The sequence below is a fragment of the Lepisma saccharinum genome, chromosome 12 (genome assembly GCF_977018435.1).
Source record: "Lepisma saccharinum chromosome 12, izLepSacc3.1, whole genome shotgun sequence".
NCBI lineage: Eukaryota > Metazoa > Arthropoda > Insecta > Zygentoma > Lepismatidae > Lepisma > Lepisma saccharinum.
In genome coordinates, this window is record NC_139240.1 from 51,841,732 (window position 1) to 51,864,096 (window position 22,365).

General features: G+C 39.6%; 1 protein-coding gene across 1 annotated transcript in view; it reads left to right on the plus strand.

Annotated features, from left to right (window-relative positions):
- Positions 1-18,545, plus strand: part of LOC145996062 (uncharacterized) — a 367,735-nt gene extending 349,190 nt beyond the window's left edge. The window contains exons 3-4 of the mRNA XM_083132284.1: positions 14,709-14,825; positions 18,458-18,545. Coding sequence (XP_082988410.1) covers positions 14,709-14,825; positions 18,458-18,467 — 127 coding nt within the window. The 3' untranslated portion in view covers positions 18,468-18,545. The remainder of the gene's footprint in view (positions 1-14,708; positions 14,826-18,457) is intronic.
- The last annotated feature ends 3,820 nt before the right edge of the window (positions 18,546-22,365 follow it).

Genomic DNA, 22,365 nt, shown 5'->3' on the forward strand with positions numbered 1-22,365 from the left:
CCCCCCCCTTACAATTGATTTCTGTCCAAGGTTTGGATCAGGCAATGCCCCTCTGCCCCCTTGTGGTTGCGCCACTGCACTCCCTTCCCCCGTAGTTGCTTTGAACTTTCATCAGCTTGAAAATCAGGTGAAAGTATAATAATATAGGGGGGCATGGAACTTCTGGAAGGGGGGCAAGGATGGCCACACCTCCCGCTTCGAAAACGTATATTTAACACGTACAGTTTGATATCAGTCATTGTAATTTACAATAATTATTATGTAATGGGGACGCAGGAATGCGATAATTTCAAATTCAAATTGTTTTTTTTTTTTTTTAGGGGGCAACACTATTATCGGGGTAATATGCCCCATGGAAAAATACCTTGCTTGTCCTTTCGTGGAAAGAATCTGGGAACGTCCGTGATTAGGGGGGAGGGCTTTGCCTCCGTGCGCACGCCTATGATGTTATGTTTCCGGCATTTACGTTAGGGTTGAATGATAGTAAAGAGCGCGGACTGCAATGAAGACTCTGATCGCGACTGGCCCGCCATCTGCAATCCACTCGCAGTGATCATGGTTTACTGAACCTCAATCCAGGAAGATGCGAGTGTGGTTAGCTACGGAAAATTCGGAATGTTCTTGATCGTTCATCACCATTGAAATTGTACGTCATATTTTTTCGCGTTTAGAAATAACTGAACAAACTCCTACAGGGAAATTAACTTGACATTTTTCTATTTCAAACCGATGTTACTAATGAGTTAGAATAATGAGTTCCAGTTGCTACGTCCACGTTAGCCTAGGATGATGACGGTAAGTAATCCTCCATAATAGTTTCCTCTATATCTTTATTCAAGGCTGTGCCAGCCTATTGAGAAGAACAGATGTCGAACAAAACAATGAACGAACTTCGGAGCGCCCTCTGTTTTCCATCTTTGAAACCTTTCCAGTTCGGCCCTAATAGAAAGTTAAGCGGAAACAAGGAAGTACGGAAGCCAGGGAACAAAAGGGCACAAGGGAACAAAAGGAAAGAGGAAATCTTGGTAGAGTAACAAACACTGGTGTGTATTCTTTCAAATTATAAGTATGGTGGGTGCCGAGTCTTTGTTCTTTACAAATACCACATGCAAAGGATCACTTCCCTTTTGAATATCTAGTGCTTCTGTTATAATCGACTTTTTCTCTCTCTTTAAAAGTCTTTAAAACGATGCAGCACATAATGGGACAGGTAACCTCAAAGCATATCGTATGAGGGTCGTATTGATATATTGTGATCTCAAGTTGAAGAGAAGGAGAATGACTATTAATAGAAAGGATAGTGTTTTTTGTAACAGAATGCACTCCATTGACTTCTCGCAGAATATATATATATATATATATATATATATATATATATACACAGGGTGTTCCCGTGAGCTTGAATCAAATTGGTAGGGTGGATGAAGACTGAGACAAGTACAGATACTAACCAAATGCTTAGCTAAGAAAATATCAATCCTCTAAAGCCATTTCAGTAATTTTCTACTGAGAACCTTAGTTTTACGTTGAAACTTGTAATCTTGTACAGGGCGTACTGATAAGATCTTCGCCTTAAAAAGGAAAGGGTCCTTGGTTCGGTCCTATGTGGAGGCACGTAGGAGTTCGGATCTCATTTTAAACTGTAGGTCCAGTCCCGGTTACCCTTACTGTGCATAAAGTGGACTTAAAAAAAATTAATCAATCAATAAAAACCCATTTTAAACTGTAGGTCCAGTCTCGATTAGCCTTTCTGCGCATAAGGTGACTCAGAAACTCAAACAAACAAACCATAAGGAAATGAACCGGTTTCGAGTGTGGTAACCAAACTGTTAAAGAAAGGTTTCAATGATTGCTTTGAAACGTGGATTGAACGTTGGTATCAGCAGAAAGAAACATTTTGAAAATTGTAATTAAATTCAATAGAGAGATCCAGTAGTCTTAAAATAATACTATCAGTTCTTTTATTTTTTGACACAGCCTCGTATAGCGCCATTCTTATTGCGCGTGAGTGTACAAACCCCGCTGTTTCCTTTTAAAACCTTTTAACGCACCAAAATAATGCCAAGAATTCCAAATTGCAAGCAGAGTCGCTTCAGACTCTAACGGTCTTCCCTTAGCTACTTCGGGATTTTCAATTATCCAGAACATTTCCTCTCCCCCGACCAGCTATTTCGGCAACACCCGTCGCTATTGCGTGGGGACATGCGTCGTCACGCAGGGGAAAAAAATCATTCGCAGTCACGTAGCAGCCATGGCTTGAGTTTGCTGTCTCATATACTACGTTTCGTACAACGTTCAAAGTGTCTGTATGATTCAGATGGAAGCATAGTTGTATCTTCGCGCAAGTTTACAACACTCAAGACACTACCCTTACTGTTAAAACGTCGTAGCTTTTAGCCAAGGGTAACTAATGAAAACCCTTTTCAGTTGCCAATTCTTACATCAGAGAAAAACCTAGTTTTTTCAATAAAGTCTAAGTTGTTTATTTGACTCACAAACACTGCTGATTTGAAAGCAACACTTAATCACAGAAGAATAGTACGTAGCTCTATTATTCGCTTTAGTAACAGATGTCAGAGGTGTAGCTGTTTGACTGTTATAAACAGGTAGCCTATATGTTTCCGTACTGCCTCCAAGAAGAAAAAAGCAAAAATTTCTGTATATAGTCTGTGCGTATGGGTTCCTTTATACAGAGCCAATGCATGTTACGTCTGAGTCAGCCAAGATGCGTGAAATGTGCAGATAAACTTCTCACGGCAGAATGTCAAAAGAAAAATCGGAGACTTCCTGCAAAATGCTGTGGAGGAGACCATCCGGCCAATTACAGGGGCTGTAAAATGTTCCAATCAGTACATCAGATGAAACCAAAACCAAAGCCAGACGATGGGAAGGAACATGAGAAACAACTACCAGTCAACTTACCACAAGAGACGCCACCAGCGAAGACCATACCACCGACTACCATGAATTATAGCCAGAAACTTCAGACTCCAACTGAAGAGCAAGAAGAGACAAACGAGATCATCAAGTGGATCCTGACAAAACTGCAAGACAAGAGAATAAGAACGCTCATCAAAAATGTGAAAGACAAGATCCAAAAGTCAAAGAACGACACAGACAAAGCCATTACCATCGTTCAGACACTCATCGAGTTCATCACAGAAGCATTCTAAACAGACAACCAACAACAACTCAGACGTAACACGAATTGTCATAGCAAGAAACGGCTCTTTTAGGACCAAAATTTCTGTTGGCCCTTCTTACGACCAAAACTTCTGTCGGCCCTTCTTAGGACCACAACATTCAGTTCACAATTGAACTGCCATCACAGACCGAACCTCGAGCGACAGAGGTAACAGAAGCCAATTCACCGCACTACGTTAATACCACAACTCTAAAACAGATGGAAGTCAAGGAAACGGTACTTCAACAAGAAATTCAAGAAAATTCACCGTCACCGTTCCTTTATATTTTCCAATACATAGTAAGGCGCCAGATTTTAAATTTGCAGAGGCACTTTCTCATACACGAGAAGATACAATCATCATTTAGTTTCAGTAGCACCCATAACAACAAAAGAGCAGGATTTTTATTTATGAAGCAGCATCAAGGATATATTACTAATTTAACTCAAAATTTACTTTTCCACAATTTTTCAATATTCATAACTAACTAACTAACTCTCTAACCTTCTTAAACCCGAAGGTTTATGGCTGCAGCAACACAAACCACCCATCTGTCCCTATCCTGGGCAAGATCAATCCAATCTCTTCCATCCTTACCGATTTCCTTTAGGTTCATCTCAATGTTTTGCTTCCATCTTTACTATGGAGTCATTCCATGCCAAATCAACACAGCCTTTGACCTGACCATCTCCGATTTTCATGAAATTTGGGGAGTTGAAACTATGCATAGAACTTAGTAACTATGAAAATTTTTAGTTTCGTGCGTCTTGTAATTGTTTAATTATTCAAGGTCAAAGTTAGCATAAATTGCCTTTTTTGAGCCCGCTTAGCTATACTAAATGTGCTGTAACTCCGCCCCTATTTCGCCTAGGAAGCTCAAATAAAGCTTATTGTACAGGAAATTGAACAAGCTTTCCAGTGATATATAACAAGCCTACCTTTCGATAAAAATATAATTTTGTCACGTGTCCTTGACTTTTGACCTTGAATATCTCAAAACATGTCATCACCAAAAATCGTGAAAAAAATATATTTGGTCCCTCATACCATACTCTGAAACATACCAAAAAAACATTCTGGGACTGAAATGGGATCAGAAGATACAAAATAATATGTGTAACTATGTGACTGATAAAAGCTCCATTACATGAACTATGAAGGGTCAAATGTCCCTTAACACCCCCTACAAAATGTGAAGAAGTTATCCTGGGTATAATTGGTCATAAAAGAAATAGGTTAGGCACAGGGAGATCTCTAGCCGTGTGTGTCAAGCGCAGGTCCGGCATATTGTTGACCGCCATATTGAATTCAACGCAAAAATTTCAAAATAAAGGGGGTGATGTGATATATCAAATGAGGCTAGAATTTCACGAGAAATGAAGTGACGAAGGATTTTCCAACGTATCTTACGCCAGCAAAAAGTTATACACATATCTCTCACTTACGATATATGCACATTATAATGTTGTCAATGTTCCTGTGAGCACACTCGTTGACGTCTCTCACACTCACATAGAACATTTGGCAATGTAGCAGGTGGAACGACATCGTAAGCAACAACTATGCCTTCTCTCAGATGGTCAATATCACGGACTTTTAGTACATGCACCATTCTCTTCAAATGTTTCTGAAGGTGAAAGTCCTCCTAAGATGTTAGATCTGGGGAATGTGCAGGCCTTTTAATAGATCCCTGTCTGCCCATCAATCTACCTAGAAAATTACCATGAAGAAATTGCGAAAATGTCTACATAGTGTGGTCACACTCTGTCCTGTTTCAAAACTCTCGAAAAGTGCCATATCCCGTAAGCAAGGGTGAAAAAACCTGTTCACTTAACAAATCCAAGAAGCCCTCACCATTTAAGGTTCCGTTGTTGAATATGGACCAACCATTTCCGTTCGCCATACATTATACCACATAATTAGCTTATCAGCAACAACCATTCGACTGAGCAAATCACAGTTATTGCATATTATTTTTATTAACTTCACCGTGAACATAAAAATTTGCCTCGTCACTGAAGAATTTTTCATTCCAAAGGAAGTGTCACTTAATTGTTTAAGATACTTTTCCCAATATTCTTCACTATTCAACTATGTGGTGAATGTAGCTGATTAAAATCATATGCAATGGTGCGTATACTTCTTTCTCTCCCAAGATGTCAGCGTGATCTCGATGAGTTCCTAACACGTTAGGAGCATTCCAATGCTTTGTTTTTAACACCTCGAAAAGGAGAAATGGTTACAAGCATGCAGTAATAAATTTTTGCTGGTTAAATATATGTTGGAAAATCCTTCGTCACTTCATTTCTCGTGAAATTCTAGCCTGATTTGATATATCACATAACCCCCTTTCCTTTGAAATTTTTGCGTTGAATTCAATATGGCGGTCAACAATATGCCGGATCTGCGCTTGACACACACGGCTAGGGATCTCCCTGTGCCTAACCTATTTCTTTCATGACCAATTATACCCAGGATAACTCCTTCACATTTTGTAGGGGGTGTTAAGGGACATTTGACTCTTCATAGTTCATGTAATGAGGCTTTTATCAGTCACATAGTTACACATATTATTTTGTATCTTCTGATCCCATTGCAGTCCAAGAATGATTTTTGGTATGTTTTAGAGTATGGTATGAGGGACCAAATATATTTTTTTCACGATTTTTGGTGATGACATGTTTTGAGATATTCAAGGTCAAAAGTCAAGGTCACGTGACAAAATTATATTTTTATCGAAAGGTAGGCTTGTTATATATCACTGGAAAGCTTGTTCAATTTCCTGTACAATAAGCTTTATTTGAGCTTCCTAGGCGAAATAGGGGCGGAGTTAATGCACATTTAGTATAGCTAAGCGGGCTCAAAAAGGGCAATTTATGCTAACTTTGACCTTGAATAATTTAACAATTACAAGACGCACGAAACTAAAAATTTTCATAGTTACTAAGTTCTATGCATAGTTTCAATTCCCCAAATTTCATTAAAATCGGAGATGGTCAGGTCAAAGGCTGTGTTGATTTCGCATGGAATGACTCTATGGCCTTCCTACCGGTCTCTTACCATCAGGTTTCCCAATAAGAATCCTGTAATCTGTTCTCAGGTTTAATTATTCCATATACATTTTTCAAAGTTAAGAATTTTGGTACTCTTTACCAACATTGTCTATATAGCCTTTTCTGAATTGAGTAACAACACTTTACATTTTACCATTTCAATTCAATATCTTAATTTTAGTGACAAATGTATTTAGTGTTATTTAACGATAACACCGAAAAGTTGAGGAAAGCAATGTAAAGTGTTTCAAATGTATTTGGGTAGGTTAAGGAGGCACGGTGTTTCGGAATCGCAAAATAACGCGAATTATGCCACTTTTCCCCCAGAACAATACAGAAGTTTGAACTTTAACGCAAAAAACTCTGCGAAATATGCAATATAAACTGCAGACAAAACTACCTGAAGCTCTATTCTGTCATTTGTAGTGTAGCCGGTGATAGTTCGATCCAAAAGAGATTGTCAAGCTTCATTCATTGCATTCTTGCGCAGACATGACTGACAGTGTTTAACCTCGTCCTGAAAGAGAATTCCCTCGGAGGGATATTCCCAGAAGGGAAATTTTGTAGAAACGAAAAAAAATTCAGGGAGAAGCACATGTATTTCGGGATCGGTGGGATGGTGTTTGGGAGGTGTGTGTGTGTGTGTACAAAACTGTATTTTGACGTCGCAGAGGGATATTTTGGCATTGTTAAGGAAATGTAATGTCTATGATTGTGTTCAAAGATCTGGGTGTTATCATTCAATAAATATTTTATATTTAGTGTCTGATGAGATGAAATAGTTTTCCAAATGGAAGAAATTTGGTCATTCCTCACAAAGGTAAGCCATATTTTTTTTGTCATTAAGACTAACATTTATCTCAGAACTAAAACAAGGTAAAAATCTTAAGCATAGAAGGAACAGTAAAAATGACACCGAATTTTGCCCTAAACCGGGAAAAGTAACACCAAATTGCAGTAAAAAATAATATCGAAATTAAGGGGAAAATAAAACGAAAGCTTCACGTCCCTACTTATAGGCGAAGATGAGGATGAATGATGATGATGTGAAATTGAGGAAAGGATAATCACAAACGCATAAGTACAGCAAGGATTATCCTTGCTTCAGGTCCAGGCCCCAGAGCCTCGCTAGTCTGCAAAATGCAGCCCAAGGTGTACTACGTGGAAGCGAACTTGACATTTGGGTGTCATTGGAGAGCGTCATTCCTTACATCCCTTGGTTCGATTTCCGGTGCAAGTACAGTCAGCGGCAATGAAATGGGGCTCATATATCCTGAAATTCTCGCTTCCCTGCAAGGCGTCATGTGTGTTCCATAACTGAACGGCGTTGGTAGAAGTTGCCATCGAAAGTTTTCTATTAAACTTATCGCCCTATGGATTAGGCAACACACATAACGTCTTGCTTGGAAGCGAGTATTTCAAGATATATATTCAGCACAGAATAATGCCAACTTGCAGATTGATGCAAGATATTCCATACTAATGACACCTAGCGGCACAAGCCGTAACTACATCGGCAATCCGCGCAATATTATGATTCCGTTTTTTTTTGGGTACCTCCTCGTGGGTGTCCCATTTCATTGTCGGTGAATGTACATTAAACTGTAGGTCCAGTTCAGATTAGCCTCAGTATGAAGTTTGCTTACAATGAACAAATCGTTGTTGCGAAAACTGACGTGGAATACGATTAAATTGAGATGGAAAAGAGATATGAGGTTGACCTCTCTCTCCCGCTTGAGGCAAACTCCACAACTACATCCGGGAACTTGAAAGGCATTGAATTCCCCGACTCACTTCCACCCAAAGTTGGAGCAACATAGAAACCGTGCAACGGAAAGAAACTCCCGTTTTGGAAGAGAAGCTATTAAAGGGTGTGCCCCTCCTCCCCCCCCCCCCGGTCCGAGCGTGGCAAGCGAGACGAGGAAATTCAATTCGGCTCCCGGTCACAAAAGAATTCTTAGAGGCAACACGGGAACCAATATATCACGCCTCGAACTTGCAACGCGGCGTTGGTGCCAGTCATTTATTGGGTCACGTGACTCCCCCTTATCTCCTCAAAGTGGGCGAAATGGAACTTGAACTTCGGGACCGTAGAGAAAATATTGGTTGTGGTCTGCTTGGCATTTTGCGCCGAACTCGCAAACAGATACGAAACTTGACTTGGAATTTCGTCACTAAATTCCAAACTGCAAGACGTGGAATCTTTACCAAGTACAAACCACTCTCACTGAAAACTAATGCACAATACGAGAAGATGAAAACTTCAGGCATTTACTAGCATTTTGACACTAAAATCATTTCGGTATGTTCAATGGTTTTCGAGCATTTTGAAAAAAACAAAAAAAAAAAAAAACGGCATTCTTAGTCGATCATCCTGTTTATAATATACAGGGCGTAAATAAAATTATACCAATTTTTCAGAGTGATAAAGAGAGACTGGAAATTTCGAAATTTCTGTGTGAGGGACTTACACAACTTTTACATTGGGTTACTGAAATGTTTGTTTCAGGCAATTCTGCGCCTACTTGACTTCTGGTCCTCTGGTTAATGGTTCCTCTATCATGATAATTCAAGGTCCCACACTGCTGTATCGGTACAGGAATATCTGTCCAAGCATCGTATTCCTGTTTTACCATATCCTTCATATTCGCCAGATCTGTCGCCGCCGAATGGGAAGCGACATCAAGACATTCCAGCAATACAAAAGGTTGTGACAAATGCGCTAAAAAGCATCGCAGAAGAGGCTTTGTATGTTTGCTTCCGAAACGCTGGTAGCTGCGTATAGAAAGCAGAGGACAGGACCAAGTACCATTAGTTGTCAAGTTGAATATATTAGTTTTTGCACCAGTCCTGGAACTTTTCTGACAAAGGTTATATTTCCTACAGTATTTCATTAACTTATTCTTTTTCGAGATTTAACTACAGTAATTACATATGACTAGCCTACAACACATTCTATTTCTACATTTTACCCCCTTAGAACATCTGTTTTTATACAACAGCATCTATAAAACACTTTTCATGTTTTCAATATTGTAGGTCTTTACAGCTAGAAAAATACACACTTCTGCAGAAGCTATTAAAATCTTGAAGACTCAAATTAGGAGTGAATAAATAATGGATATACCAGCAAGGCGCATTTACATTTTGGCAAGTTTTCAAGTAATTTAACTCGCGTAGTAGACTGTGACATCTGGTGGAACATAAACGTACTAATCCACTCGAGATTTGTTTCCTTAATAGATATTCCCGCCTGGTAGGTCTAGCCTCTTTGTTGTCCTCTCCTTGGTGACATTTGTTAATCAGCTTTTCCATCTAAAATGTCGAGGAACTAATGGAAGCGTTAGAAGTTGTATAACAATTCCGGACGCAGTCACGATATGGAGAATACTGAATCGATAATGTTTTTACTCCACAGTATATATTGATATTCTCCATATATTTGCAAGAACGAAGGTAATGTAAAAATCACGTGACATCTGAGAAATACTTTCTTTCCTATGTGCTAGTTCCGGTTTTGTTTTTTCCGTGAATGTTCAAACGGTCATGATCGGAACAGGTCAGGCCCAAGGGGAACCATATTGGTGTGTTCCAAGAGGACGTCCGCCATATTGAATTCAACTCAATACTTTTAAATGTGAAGGGGGTGATGTGAGATATAAAATCAGGCTAGAATTTCACGAGGAATGCGATGGTGAATGTGATTTCGACATATCTTTAACCAGTAAAAAGTTATTAATAAATAATGCCTGTACCCATTTCCTCCTTTTCGAGGTGTCAGAAAAAAAGCATTAAAATGTCTCTATCGCGTCAGTAACGCATCGAGATCATGCTGACGTCTAAGGTGAAAAGTTCAAGTGCCATTGCACATGATTTTAATTGGATACATCCACAAACAGTTGAGCATTATGAATGGTTGTCTCGAACATTTACAGTGTGACGCTTCCATTGGAATGAAATGTTCTTCACAGTGACGAAGCTAATGCTTATGTTCATGGGGCAGTCGAATTGTTGTTGCTGGTAAGTTAATGGTGTGATGTGGTTGTGGTTGGTGGAATGCAATTGTTTTGCCCATAGTCATACAAATTATAGTGGGCGTCAAAATAAAATAATCCTATGGGGATTTTTCAGTGACTTTGGAATCCTGCCACTGCCATGTTTGTACATGTAACATGTCCTTACTTAAGTAAAAACCGACGCGTACAATATATGTACATCAATCACGACAATAAAAACAACTGCTATCTACCAATACTTCAACACAGTACAGTGCTATTCAAAGAAGAATAAAAATATAACAAAGAAAAGTGCTCTCCTGTGCTGTGCACCACGCTATGAAGGCGTATAGGGGGTGTGGAGTTAGGACCCCACATTTTCTTGATCACAGCTGAAGGTTAGGTGGTGTGATCAGCACCATGCCCGTGGCCGCCTTTACCACCCAGAGTATCCTCCAGGTGCTCACTTTATACGACGCTGGGTGGGCGCGGTAGCAGCTTGAACAGGTCGAAAAAATCCCGGTTCTCCCCCTGCGGGGATCGAACCCGGGTCTCTCGCATGGTAGTCAAACAAATATATAACAAATTACTAATCAACATAAGACAACTAGAATCACTTAACATGGTGTTGGCGGTCATTACATTATTACTACTGACAATTTGCAAAGGAATAATTTGAGAATATTCTTCCTCTCTTATTTTGCAAATAAGTATATCAAGCTAAAGCGTTAGTTACTCTAGAGCTTCTTAAAATTAGTTTTGTAAGATGGGCTAAGGCGATTGTTTAGGATTCCATTTAAAATTGTAGATCCATTATCAACTAGGTGTGTGTGGTATCGATTTTAATATCAAAGTTTAATATCGACTGAATATTGATATCAAATCGGTATGTCGAGTATCGATAATATCCATATTGTCGATATAGGTATACGTGCCTTCGGAGGCACTCATATTCCGAACGATTCAAAACACTTATTCTTGTTTATATTGCGTTTTTTACCTTCCACGTTCCCTTGCTCTAATTCTGCTATTATCACTTGATTTCTTGTCATTAGATGGTAGCACAAGTGTTAGTTCTTTTCTCTGTATGTTTATCACAATATCTGGTTCCTTGCAAAGACATCTCTATATTTATGTAGGTCACTTTATATTGTTTTTTTTAACTCCCATAATTAATCAAAACAATAAGGACAAATGTTAACTTGGTAAAGTTGGATTGAGCAACAAGCATAATTAAATGATCATGGATTCAAATAATGTACATAACGAGTATATAGTACTCCAGTACACTATTCTAAAATATATGATTCGTCTGGCAAGTGCATAATGGGATTTCTATATACTGATATCATACAGGGTGTGACAAGAGAAAAAGTCACAAAACTCTTAAAAAGGAGGACCTCCCGGATGGCAGAGAGGATTATCGGATGGCGTAGTGGTAACGTCGTCGCCTTGTAATCAGGGGATCCCGGGATCGATACTCGGTGGAGGCACATTGCACTGTGGTTCGGATCCCACTTTAAACTGTAGGCCCAGTCCTGATCAACCTACAACAATTCAACTCCTGAAAAACACCAAACCTGTTGCCACTGTCCAGCATTAGTGGGACGACCTGCGTGGCGGAATGGTTAGCACAACGCACTACGATGCCATGAGTCCCGGGTTCGGATCCGGGCCTAGGGATAGGTTTTGTTTGTGAGTGCCTCTTCGGCAATTTATATCATCACCCAGTTCATCGTCATGATTAACCAAAAGTGGCAGAAAAGCGACGTAAAACAACCGAAACAAACGTGGAAAGAACATCTCGAACAAGTGTAATGTTGGTACATATTTACGTGCCGAGATTTTTGGCACACCCTGTGTAATGTTATTTTCTTAGGTCTTGATGTAATTTCTCTCATTTGCGTTTTATCTAGAGGTACGTCTTTACTGTTAGGATTACGCGAATAATTCCGTGTGTCTTCTGATAGATTGGCAATTCATTTCCACCAATCACAGCGATAAATTAAACTTTAAAGCAGAATGATTGTCCAATCAGGCTCCTAAATCAACTTTCTTCGTATTACCCGAAAAAAAAAAAACACGCCCATTCCGGCGAAACCGTATTTCGAACCATCCTCTTTTAGATACGAGCCCACGGGAGTCTGCATTTGGCGGCCATCCATGAAATTTACTCGCCAATTAAGAACACGTGACGCACTCTAAAGAATGGGGGCGGGGGTGTTTTCCCATCCCGCGGGACCAGTTTAATCGGCAGCCAGGGATAATGTAAGAGAAATGGCGCTCTTTCATTGCATAGGGCTTCACATTATGCCGTACTGGGTTAATACCAAAGCATTTTTGGAGGAAGTTTAATTGTTTTCAACAACTCTACTACCGTACAAGATGCTATGAATGGTAGAAAAGTTTTCTATTAAATATGTTTCATCTACGTGGATGAGATCGGTAAGAAATTGGGAGCGAAACTGTTACGGTTAATCTGCATTGCTAACTATACTCTGTTTCGCCACAACAGGCGGTTCAAGGTCAACCGTACAAGATGCTATGAATGGGAGAAAACTTTTCTGTTGAATATATTTCATCTACGCAGATGAAAATTTCAGCACTTCCCGTTCTATACGTAAATTTTCAGCATAAATGTCCACTGGAATAAATGCGAAACGTCTTACTGTTAATCTGCTTTGCCAACTATACTCTGTTTCTGTAGAATCGGCGTTTCAAGGTCAACCACCTCCTTCCCACTCTTAACTGCTTCTCTCCCTCTGTCTCGAGTATCACTCGTCACAACACGAAGACGAACCTCATTCACATTACCACCTTACACGCTGAGGTATATTCTGATTGGCTACACGAAGCGCCCACCGATATGTTTAGGAAACACATCCACTTAGTGACCAATAAGATCCTCCGTTTCTTTTCAGATCAGCGAAGTATTTGCCCTAAACGAGTACCAAAACTTTTATTCACGTAATGCTGTGGCACAAGAACGTGTATTTTCCTCAAAAACAGCGTAATGCTTCCCGTAAGACACCAAAGATGCTGCTTATTTGTGCCACCCACATCACATCTATCTGCTGTGTTTTATTCAATTCAACTTCCCTTTATTAAAAGGCGATTCAGTGTGGTGCTGCTCCACCACATAACTGGTGATAACCAGTTGAAACTAGTACAGAATCGTTAAAATAAACTTCTGCCATCTGGTGGCATAAATTGTAAGCAACAAGGCAAAATCAATTTTATTTGCTAACGGCACCATAAACGACCTACCTGCCTAACCTAATCACGTATGCATCTAATAGTAGAAATATACATGTGAATAGGTTAGGCAGGTTAAGTTTTGTTTATTTCTGCTAATAGAAGCATACGTGAATAGGTTATGCAAACCAGGTTTGGCGCCATTAGCATATATCTTCAAGTTACTATAACTGTCGCTAGTGCTAGGTGAACAAACACCCGACACTAAGAATTACAGTAATTAGTACAAGTTAGTTGACGGTATACTTTTAGAAAGAGTTGCTAAAGGTCCATTTTAAATAAATTCAATTCCGGTCCAGGGGGGACAATCAGCAAGCGTTAATGGGTTCTAGACCGTGGAGAACCTTCTTATCTGTAAAATATTTCAATTCGGTCCATGAACCTTTTTTCCTGATCAATTTAAATACGGTCCGGGAACTTTCTTTTACGAATGAATTTAAATACCTCATCGTACAGATTTTGACATATTCTAATGTGCCCTGCAAAATCCGTGGCGAGTGATAACACGAAAATTATACGCGAGGAACACTTTGTCCTTTACAAATGTACTGAAGGAATACCAATGATATTCCAAAATATATACGTCAGCATTTTCGTGACGAAGTTACCCCAGAAAATGGGGCAACTTAGTCATCTCTGCTTACGTTCCTAGTAGGTCAAAATTACCCCCATGAAGAGGTAAGATCGCCACTCAAAATGGTATGAATTGCAAAATATATCTTCCTGTCATACTAGTGACGTTTGTGTGTCTTTTATTCTTAATTTATTTTAATTTTTTATTGGTTTTTAAACATTGAAATCATACAAAGTGTTTGAAAACAAAACAAGATCATCACATTTTCATAAGGAAACAAGGAGCAAGGTGTTTCGGTACAAAACATAGACAATACAATGTCATCATGTGACTCCTACCGACATCTATCGGTCTCATGACGAAGTTACACCGTTTGACGGTACGGTCAGGGAACCTTTTTTCCCGGATGAATTTGAATACGGTCCAGGAACCTTTCTTCAATGAAAGAATGCGCAACTTCGACCGAATTTAAATTGTGAAGAAAAAAATTTTCCGGTCCCGTAGAAAATGTTCCGGTCCTGTATGGATTCCTGGACCTTAAGCAACCCTACTTCTAGGCTGAACACCATGTATTATCAATAATAGTAGCATACGAATTTATGGTGTGTAAAGTAAAGTTATTTACGATTTCTCTCATACTTTACAGGTATGTTTCCAAAGGAAGAGTAACATCTAGTTCTAAAGTTTTGAGGATGGCAACACTTACAGGAGGAAACCGCAGTGCATTCAGTAAAGAGGAAGCAGCAATTAGGAAAGGCTCAAGGTAATTATGAACTGGTTTTATCTTGGAACTGGCGAGAGGGATTATTCCCCGGGAAAAGCTAATAATCTCGAAGTAATTAAAAACCTATGGCTGGAAAAGTAAGATCCGTCGACATGCGAGTCTCTTGATTTATATACAGTGACTCCTGTTTAAGGATTTTGCGGAAATGATTCATAGCGGTTGCGGGAGTTTGTAAAGTGCACGAACTCACTGTATGCTCTAACTTGACGAGAAGGGACTGGTCCCAAAAAGAAAGCCCACGGTCGATATCCTGGATGGTATGCAGTACGCGCGACGTCCCTGTACGGCGGGTTACATAACCGCTCAGGATAACTTAAACTGGCCTTTGCTGCGCAAGAGTTTGCGGTTGAATCTGAGCCCATCTTTTACATTCTTCTCCATCGTTTTTTGTATTTTTCAAGTTGTAGTTAATGGAATGGCACCTCTCAATGCTACTAGATCCACTGTCGTTGATTAGCACTACTAATAATTGAGTTTAATAGTAATAGTGGCTTATGATTTCTTTAGAGGTGTCTCCAATGATGTCATTTAGGGGATTATATCCCCAATTATCTCCACTTTTGTTTAAAAAATGAATAAATGATTTATTTTACATTGCTTTCTTGCCTCTTGTGGCTAGTCGCGACGATGGAGATGAATGGTGGTACGATGACATGGATAAAGGGACAATCACAATCATATGTGGACGACACAACACAATCTCTAAAGAGGATGCAGGTTCATTCGCCAGAGCCTCGTTAGTCTGCAAAATGCAGTTCAGCGTATACTAGAAGAAGTTGATGCTAATCCTTATCTACCAAAGGAAGTAAACTGTTCTTACCCCCCAACTATGGCACCTTACCCCCGACTTTTGTAACCCAATCGCCGCCACTGGTCACCGCTTACACTCCCAAGTTTTCTTTAAATGAAATAACGTTAGTATACGTGAAATGACAATAAAATAAATCACTGACAGGAGAAAAAATAATCATAACTCCCCTTTTGATCAAGCGAAATATATTGATGAACAATTGCTTGCATGTATTGACATATTTCATAGCAATATCCGAGACTAGATGGCACTAAATATTTATGCTTGTATTTTCTAGTTAACATAATTGAGATTTTCATAACAACTTAATATCTTTCCAGTAATTTACATTGTTACGACATTATTAGTAACCTACATTTCTGGATAAAAGTGATATTCGTAAGTTTAGATATATCTCGTGCCCCAATTTTGTAGCTTCCAGGCATAATGTCTTCGTATTGTGATTTGAGACTGCTAAAACATAGTGTTAAGTCAACGACTCATTTGCGATATTCATTAGATCTGATTTGATTTATTTTACTTCGCTTTTTTGTGCCACTTTTGGCTAATTTGCGAAGATGGGAATGAGTGATTATATGATGAAATTGATGAATAGACACTCTCAAACATCTATGCCCAGGCCAGGATTCGAACCCGGGACCCCTACCGTCGTAACGCGATGTGCTAACCACTCCGTCACAGGGGCCGGCCTGCTATACTCATGTCGTAGAGAAAGTGTAAGGGTAAAATTAATTTGGCGACAAGATATATCTGGTGTCATTTCATGAACGTATGTAACAAAATAATATTTTATAGATATCGAAATTACACATTTGGTAAAGTTTAATTTAAGTCAATTTCTTTATATCCAGTTAAGCTAAGCTAATCCGAAGTGGACCTACAATTTTATGTGGATACGAACTATTGGGCAGTGTGGTTCTGCCAGGAATCGAACCCAACCCCCCCCCCCTTATGACAAGGGATGCAGCTTAGCACCATTCAGTGCTCACTTCTTGTTTCCTCTCGAGCAGCCACCCCCGCAAAAAGAACGAAATTGCTATGCAATTCTTCCACACACACACACACACACACACACACACGCATAGTTAAATAGATTTCCTGATGTAGCAATGAATATCAGATAAGGCTAAAACGCATACGTAGGTCTCTTTCCAAATACAGGTGATATTTTTCTGCCAACTGACCCCTATTGCGCAAGATATATGCCTTCTCCTCGTATGTAAGACAAGAAACGAACGCCTATGTGAAGTCGAATTTCTGCCTCTAGGGAGCTCAAGTGAGAAGATTCTAAACCAATCAGCATCCTTGCTTCTCGTTAGGGATGAGATATGGGAATCCGAAGGCTGTGAACGACGTGTGGAGGAAATAGGAGAAGATAGAATCGAAGATTTCTATCTGAAGATGACGATGTCCCAACCACCAAGTTCCCTTCTGGGGTTGGTTCCCGAGGGACGCCTGGATATCCAAGCACGTGTTGCTAGCGTCAAGGACACTGCGTGAAAAGTTCCTGTCTGCCTGTGTCGAGTTCGGGAATGTCTGCTCTTGTACAGTCCCAACAAAAGTGGTTCAGGATTTTGAGCACGTTTATCCTTGCAGGTAGGCAACAAGAAGTGCGCCCCGATTTGGCCTGTTGCATAACTTGCAAGGGTTTCCTTGCATATTAATGACTGTAAAGAGAGAAACGATTCCCTCTGTCTCATGCTTCACTAGAGGTTGGAAACACTGTTCATATGTTGAATGAGAACCTCAGTTGAGATAGTAGTTGTACCTCTCTCTCTCTCTCTCTCTCTATCTCTCTCTCTCTCTCTCTGTGTAGGCTTATGTACAGTCACCAGCAATACAGTGGAATACCTAGATCCCGAAGAATTTTAAATGGCAACTTCTACCACTGCCGTGGAGTTGGGCAACACACATAACGCTTTGCAGGGAAAAGAGTATTTCAGGATCTAGGTGTCCCGCTTTTATTGCCGGTGAGTGTACGTGATATACAGATATTTGTTTGTCAGAGTGCGTTTATGTTCAGATGGGATAGTTGAGTCTATAGGCCCACAGATTCAGGCGAGACGAACACCATTGTGCACTGTGTATCGATAGTTCGAACATAGAACCCCTTACAACGTGATAGTGATATAATATACTATTTCTCTGGTTCTGTCATTATAAGATGAAGTTTCCATCATACAACAGGGTGAAGAATAACCCTTTGACTGTGGCGTTTTTCTTGGTTTATTTTGATACCCCTGTGTGAGGTTATTTTGAAAAACAATAAGCATTGCATTTTACAACTTTTTACATTTTAATCCCAAATCATGTTTTCCAGTAAAGAAGAGCACACATCTTTGGTACGATCGATACTATATATGTCTAACGTAGGACCAACTTGCCTTCCCCCCCCCCCCCCCAATAACTTTGATGGATCATATCTCGAACACGGTAATAGAGATAGAGGAAAACGGACACAATTTTCGACTTCGAAGAAGCATTTTGCAATAGTCGAGGATCCACGTACCAAGTTTGGGGGTGCTACGATCAATGTTGGCCCACCCCCAAAATTTTTCGGTGGTCCATACCTCGAAAACTGTAAGAGATGGAGCGAAACGGCCGAAATCCGGCCGCACGTAAATATACGAGCATAATAGTCAAATGGATAATGACTGTTGAAGATGAAGTATATTATTGTATGTTGATGAAGTATGTTATTTGAATAAGACAAATAACTGTTTATATAATGGGTAAATGTAAAGAGGTATGTGAAACATATGGGTATATATCCACTTTTCGTTTGTTTTCATGACGTCAGCATCATGTGAGCGCCCATGACGTCAGTCGAGCAATATGGCCGACATGCTTAGACGTGTTCGGGAAGAACTGTATCTCGTGTTACAAAAGGGTCACACATAGAACATTTGTAACTTAGCCATGTAAACCTCAGGACATACTTTTCCAACCATGTAAGTATTTCAGCCATGTTATTAAAACTCTTATTTCTGTTTAACTTTGAAACTGTCTACTTCTTTTAGGCTCATCCTGTATATGCTATGTTAAATGTTACACAAGATATGAAAGGAACGAAAATAAAGAATGGTAACAAATATAAAAAATGCGTAAAGTTATAATAATAGGGCTGCGTCTATTTTCAAACTCTATAAAAAAACAAAGATTTCAGTACAGTAGATAAACACGAACCAAAAACAGACTCTCTATTGTATTATGCATTTAGGTGCATAAAAAGATTGAAGGCACGTTAAATGGTAGACATTCCAAGTTCCAGGGATCGAATCACGGCCTGTTTTGTTCCGCGTGTCATTTCGTCTATTTCACCTAATCATCATTCATAATCGTCGTCACTATTAGTTAATAATGACACAAATGCGACGTCTGTATAACAAAAATACAGTATTTTAAATTTTGTAGTACAATTTCATTAATGGTTTAGATAAAATAAAGTATAAGGGAAATTCTACTGCATTCTGACAAAATACGACTACGAAAAATAACTTCAAGCTATTGCCCACATGACTGTTCGAGGCAAGACTGATAATTATAGTAAAGGTATGTTAATTTTTAAGATTTATTTTTTAGCATAGTGTGTGGTAAAGTGTATAGTTAATTTATATATATACATAAGTAAGTGGTGGACAAATTGATAAAAAAAATATATGAAAACGGGTTGTAATTCGTTCTCACAGTACAGAGCGCCATCTAGTGCAGAAATATGACACTTTGGATTAAACTGTTGAACGTCAACTTTCTGCTGTGATAGACTAATCGGGACTGGACCTACAGTTTAAAGTGAGATCCGAACTACTGTGAAATGTGCCCCCATCTCGGATCGAACCTCTTGGACTTCTTTATTTTTTTGTAATAAACATTTCAATGCTGATGAAATAGTATGAATTTTTTGTATCGTATCATTCTTTCGAATGAGGGACCGAACCAGCCACCCCTGATTTACTTATTTGGTGATGTACACTAAAATCTCCTTCATCCTCAGAGGAAAGTCTTACTCGCTAGCAAGTTGGCCTGATGGTAACGCCCCAAGAGGTATTACTCAAATAAGATACACTAGAAAAGAACTCGAAATGGCAAACTGTCAACACTTGGGTTTTAGATCCTTCGAACTTTAATCATACATGGTGAAAGTAGGATAGTTACCTGTCTAATACTTGAAGACTGATGAACGAATCAAAGAACGAAGCGTAAGCCTGTACTAACTTTCTCCAGGCTTCTGGTTGCTTGTCAGCCTAAGTCAGGCGGAGTCAGCCGAAGTCAGGCGGAGTCAGCCTAAGTCAGTCGGAGTCAGCCTGTTCGAAGAGCAACCAAAAGAGACCTCTTGACTATTCCAACTCAATCAAAAGTGTTCCCCGGCTCCTCTATCCCTCTCGCCGTGGAGACTTCCTCCGTGCCGATTCGTCAAGTTTATTCCTTCCTATTCTCTTACCAAATAGCTTTCTCTTTACCTGCTAGCTTGTTTGTTACACCATACTTCAGGAAGTCTGCTTACCATATGACTTAGCATATTTGAAATACTCGTACAGAAGCAGGTATCTGGTAGAACAAGTGAATGACCCTTGGTCAGGTTGAAGCTTCTTGAAAATGTACAGGCTTACAGCTTCGTTACGGTCAGAGGCGTGGCGTGCATGTAGCTGGTGTTACCGCAGGTAACAGAAAAATGTAAAGAATTAAAAAGTTGTTTCAATAAAATGACAACATTGTCAAATACGTTAAAGAACACCGTTGCCATCGAGTAGATATTGCCTAGGACATTTCTTCTGTAGCCGACAGAAGCGAAGAGGGAGGCCGTTCCGCTACCCTGAAGAGGCAACAAGGGAGAAGAGGGCACCAATGCAAGGAAAGGGCGGGTAGGACTTTGGGGCATAGTGCCTGTTAAGGGGCCCTGTTGCCATTCAGACCTACCGGAGCAGCCAGTGTTGTCACATCGGATTGGCAGAAAAGAGCGAAATCCCGCCTAAATAGGAATACAATTTCTGTGAAACAACTAGAGGTAGACTGCAGAGCCAAGGCTGGATTTAACTACAACTGAGACCTGTTAGGTAATAGACGAAAATATAGTTCCTTGGTGTGATTTGTGATTTGGACAAACCTTGCTCCAAAATACTAAGTTGGCAACAGTAGTACGTACAGCTGGGTTTCCCTTCCACGAAGGAGCGGAGTTCTGTCGTCTGCTCAGTGCTCACCACACAAACGTCAAACTGACCAGAGAAAAGTGTGGTTCTTCTTCTTCCTCTTCGCAGCTGATTGCAAAGAAACGGAGACAGATGAAGAATTGACAAGGGTCTACCACTATTCATTGGATTTTCGTGGTAACTGTCTCATGAGTGGTAGTTCTTTCTAGGAGTGTTTGTGGCTAAATCACTGGGCTGATTGCAAAACAAGAACGAAATGAACAAATATCTAGTTCGAAGACATGTTTTCTTTACCGAAAAGGGGGGGGGGTGTAATAACGTCTAGCAGGCATATTTGTCGTACTGATAGCCGGTAACACTTTTTAAAAAGTCACGCCACGCCACTGGTTACGGTATAACTTTTTACTTGTCAGATATCTGTGAAACAATGCGTTAAACTGAAATATGGTTTCTACAAATATTGTTTATTTTTCCTTTAAAAATTATTGAAATATTAGAGTTATAAAAAAAAAATATGTATGTCATTGCATGTCACTGGATTCGATTCTGCTATCCGAGGTTATTAAACAATTCTATAATTATAATTAGTAATGTATGTACTAAATGTGTATTTCCACACACATTATACTGGAAGTAACAGTTACTCTTGTTTAGAAAATCTCACTGTAACTAGCTAGTTTTGGAAGAAACTGCAACAGAGTTTTATGGCAACAATAGTAACTTTATTACTTTTACATCACTTAACGACATTTAAAATGTTAACTTGGAAATTGTAATTTGGCGACAGAGCTAAATTTCGCTACACTGTTTCCAACTATGTGTCGTCTCTGTATGCTAAGGTTAAAGGATTTTCGTGGAACCGCCTAAGGCCAGGAAGCTTGGTTTCGTTGTACGCTAAATGCAAAACATTCCTGCTATGTTGCAATGCAACAATCTACCCTAAGCAGTGAGGTCTTCACGCGGAGTTACAAATGTAAGTGCCACAATAATTCAAACACCGTTTTCCACGTTAAACTGTGAAATGTGCCATGCTTTATAATGTGGTAAACGTGAAATGTGGCTGGTAGCCCTCTAAGTAGTTCAAAGGGCGTGTAAAGAGGTCACTAGTGTGCACGTTCTTACGGGCTGATGTGCGGAACGTTGCGATTTCCCAACACTTTAGTTTTTTGGCACTTACAACGTTTACCACTTTTAGTCCTCAATTGTAAAAATTATATCTTAAGTATTCCAAAAAATCTAAATGAGCCAACACGACGAATAGTGTTTTGCTAAGCTCTGTGACAGGAATATCTGCAGCAAAGCCTCTCATAACGGTAGAAAAGTGGAGAAAGCGAGTTTGCGCTGCTGTAAATGGCCGGTAACTGCAGGACTCTGTTGCGTTCGCTTGCCCTACAGATTCTTAGAGAGAATATAGGACGTTTCTCACAATACATATCAGGTTACTAAATAACACTCAATTCGCCTTCCAATATCGCAGTTTGAGAAATAATAATAATAAAAAACAATTCTGGAATTTTTCTGACAATGGTTATAAAACTATAGATTACTTTCAAGGTCGACA